This window comes from Myotis lucifugus, unplaced genomic scaffold (genome assembly GCF_000147115.1).
Source record: "Myotis lucifugus unplaced genomic scaffold, Myoluc2.0 scaffold_397, whole genome shotgun sequence".
In the NCBI taxonomy this organism is placed as follows: domain Eukaryota; kingdom Metazoa; phylum Chordata; class Mammalia; order Chiroptera; family Vespertilionidae; genus Myotis; species Myotis lucifugus.
Window position 1 is genome coordinate 848,655 of NW_005871445.1, and position 2,583 is coordinate 851,237.

Consider the following 2,583-nt stretch of genomic DNA (forward strand, 5'->3'; position numbering starts at 1 on the left):
AAGTAAACTAGGAACCCCAACCGGTTTGGCTCGGTGGATAGACCGTCGGCCTGCGGACTGAAAGGTCCCAGGTTCGATTCCGGTCAAGGGCATGTACCTTGGTTGCGGGCACATCACCAGTAGGAGGTGTGCAGGAGGCAGCTGATTGATGTTTTCCTCTCATCGATGTTTCTAACTCTCTATCAATAAAATATATTTTTAAAAAGAGTAAACTAGGAGTCAAAGACACTAGCTCTTCTTCAAGATATAAAGCTGACTTCCTGATGCTACTTCATCCTTTGCAAGCAGGAACTCCTCTCCAGGATCCATCCAGTAGCCATCTTCTAATACGTTACCCTTTGTTAAACACTGTGCACTTTATAAACATGACCTCCTTTTAATACACAACCCCAGGAGGTAGTCATCTATTATTTACCCCTCATTTTATCCAAAAGGGAACTGGGGTTCAGAGAGGGTAAGTGACATATCTGAAGTCACACAGCTACATGTCAGACTTCAGATGAGCTCCCTTGTCTCTCTGACTCCAGACAGGAACTTCTTATGGCAACAGAATATTCTGAACACAGAATTTTAAGTAACCGGTTTCTAACTGCAGGCACCTGAGCAGAGAGTCTCACTCTACTATTCCTCTTGAGCTGTTTCCTTGAGATCTGTCCCCAAGAGTAAGATCAGTGAACCCAAGGGCACAGGAATGCATCATCTTGTCAAGCCAGGTTTCCTCAGGACCACTGGGCTGATTCACATGTCCCCGAGTGAGGTCCTGTGTCCCCTGCAGACCAGCGGTAGGTAGGCCTCATCATTTTAACTGATTTTTGCTAAATTTGTTACTATGAGTTGGGGTCTTCCTGGCTGTAATACAGTACTTGCGTGTCATTAAGGACTATACAGACTAATATGTTCCTACGTATTTAACCTTTGTGCCAAGTGTCTCAAAGTTATTGGCCATCTGTCCATTGGACACTCGTTATTTCCCTTCTAGATTTACATTTATTCCCCCCCACCTAATTGGGCCATTAAACGCATATCTTTTCCAGGCCCCTGTCCTTGCTGTTGTTGAGCTGATCATAACCTCTATCAATTTATTTTAGTTAGAAAATTGTCACTTCTTCACAATTGGAAACTTAAAGACCTAAAGTAACCACAAAGGATGGTCTGAAATTAAAACTTTAACTAAAAGCAGTTATGGTGGGTAGTCATGTCCTAGGCCGGTATATTCCCTAACAAGGTCAATTTTTACCTTAACTGAGCCTATAGTCTTTTTGCATCTAAGATACACATACCTGTGAAATGTCAGAGTAACTTGTAACTTCCCTCCCCCTCCACACACACACATACACACATACACACACAACCGAATGCGCCAGGATGAGACCACAAATCCCTTCTTTATTATTGTTATCATGTTAGTTGTTGACTGTTAACTATCCTGTACCTACCTAAGTAATGTGTCTATCATTTTACTTTAAAAAAAAAAGTTTATAGTTTATTAATCCTCTCATGAAAAATCTGCACAACCATCACAGATAAAGTCACCGAAGAATCTTTACTCCTTCCTTTTGCCAGCGCCAGCATTGGCCTTTGCAGTCCCCCTGGCTTTCTTCATTCTGTTCTTGCGTTCCTTTCTCTGTTTTCTTGAGGTCTTCTTCTTCTCATATAGGCCATGTCTTGCAAGTCTGTATTTGGGTTCGTTTTTCTTTGCGTAATCCAAGGAATCATAAATCATGCCAAAGCCAGTGGTCTTGCCACCACCCAAGTGGGTTCTGCATCCCAACACAAAGATGACATCAGGTGTGGTCTTATACATTTTGGCTAGTTTTTCCCGAATTTCTGTCTTGGGTACTGTTGCCTTTCCAGGGTGAAGGACATCAGTGACCATTTGCTTCCGCTGAAGTAGTCTGTTGGTCATGAACTTCCTGGTCCGGATAGTTACCGTGTCATTCATGATGAAGATTGATCTTCAAGCAACCAGGGAGGAAAAGAGCTATCATTTTACTTTTTATCCAATCCCAGAGGTTTCTCTGCTTTGCTTTCTCCCACCTCCCTAATCTATCACCAATGGATTTCTGTAACCCACCTACGTCTCCTCCTTTGATTGAAATGTATAAAAAAAGTTTTTTAAAAAAACCACACAAACCTGCCATTCTCCAGAGCATTATCCCAATCCGTTGAGATTCTGCTTCCTGGAAATTGTCGACAGTTTGGCTCAAATAAACTCAAAAAAATTCTTTACAGGTTTAAATGTTTTTACGTTAACAATCCCAGCACAAGCAGAAGGCAACCAATTTGGTGTGTCTCTCTCACATCAATGTTTCTCTCCCTCTCTCTTGCCCCCCTCATTCTCTCTAAAAAAAAAAAAAAATGGAAAAGATATCCACAGGTGAGGATTATAAACTAGTAATTATTATTATTATTCTTGGTCAGCAAGAAAGCAAAAGAGAAAGAATGACTTTGAGAGCCCCCACCGTTTTCCATGAAGCCTTTTCTCACTTCCTGGAGAAATAGCTTGCTCTCTCTTCTCCCCTGTCTCACCTGTGCAGCTTCTGGATGGGCCTGCGCCCTGCTGACCCCACCGGGCCCAGATGC

General features: G+C 42.4%; 1 protein-coding gene across 1 annotated transcript in view; it reads right to left on the bottom strand.

The window, feature by feature from the left end:
* Positions 1–1,470: 1,470 nt before the first annotated feature.
* Positions 1,471–2,583, bottom strand: part of LOC106699413 (40S ribosomal protein S24-like) — a 15,602-nt gene continuing 14,489 nt past the window's right edge. The window contains exon 2 of the mRNA XM_023743530.1: positions 1,471–1,955. Coding sequence (XP_023599298.1) covers positions 1,544–1,955 — 412 coding nt within the window. The 3' untranslated portion in view covers positions 1,471–1,543. The remainder of the gene's footprint in view (positions 1,956–2,583) is intronic.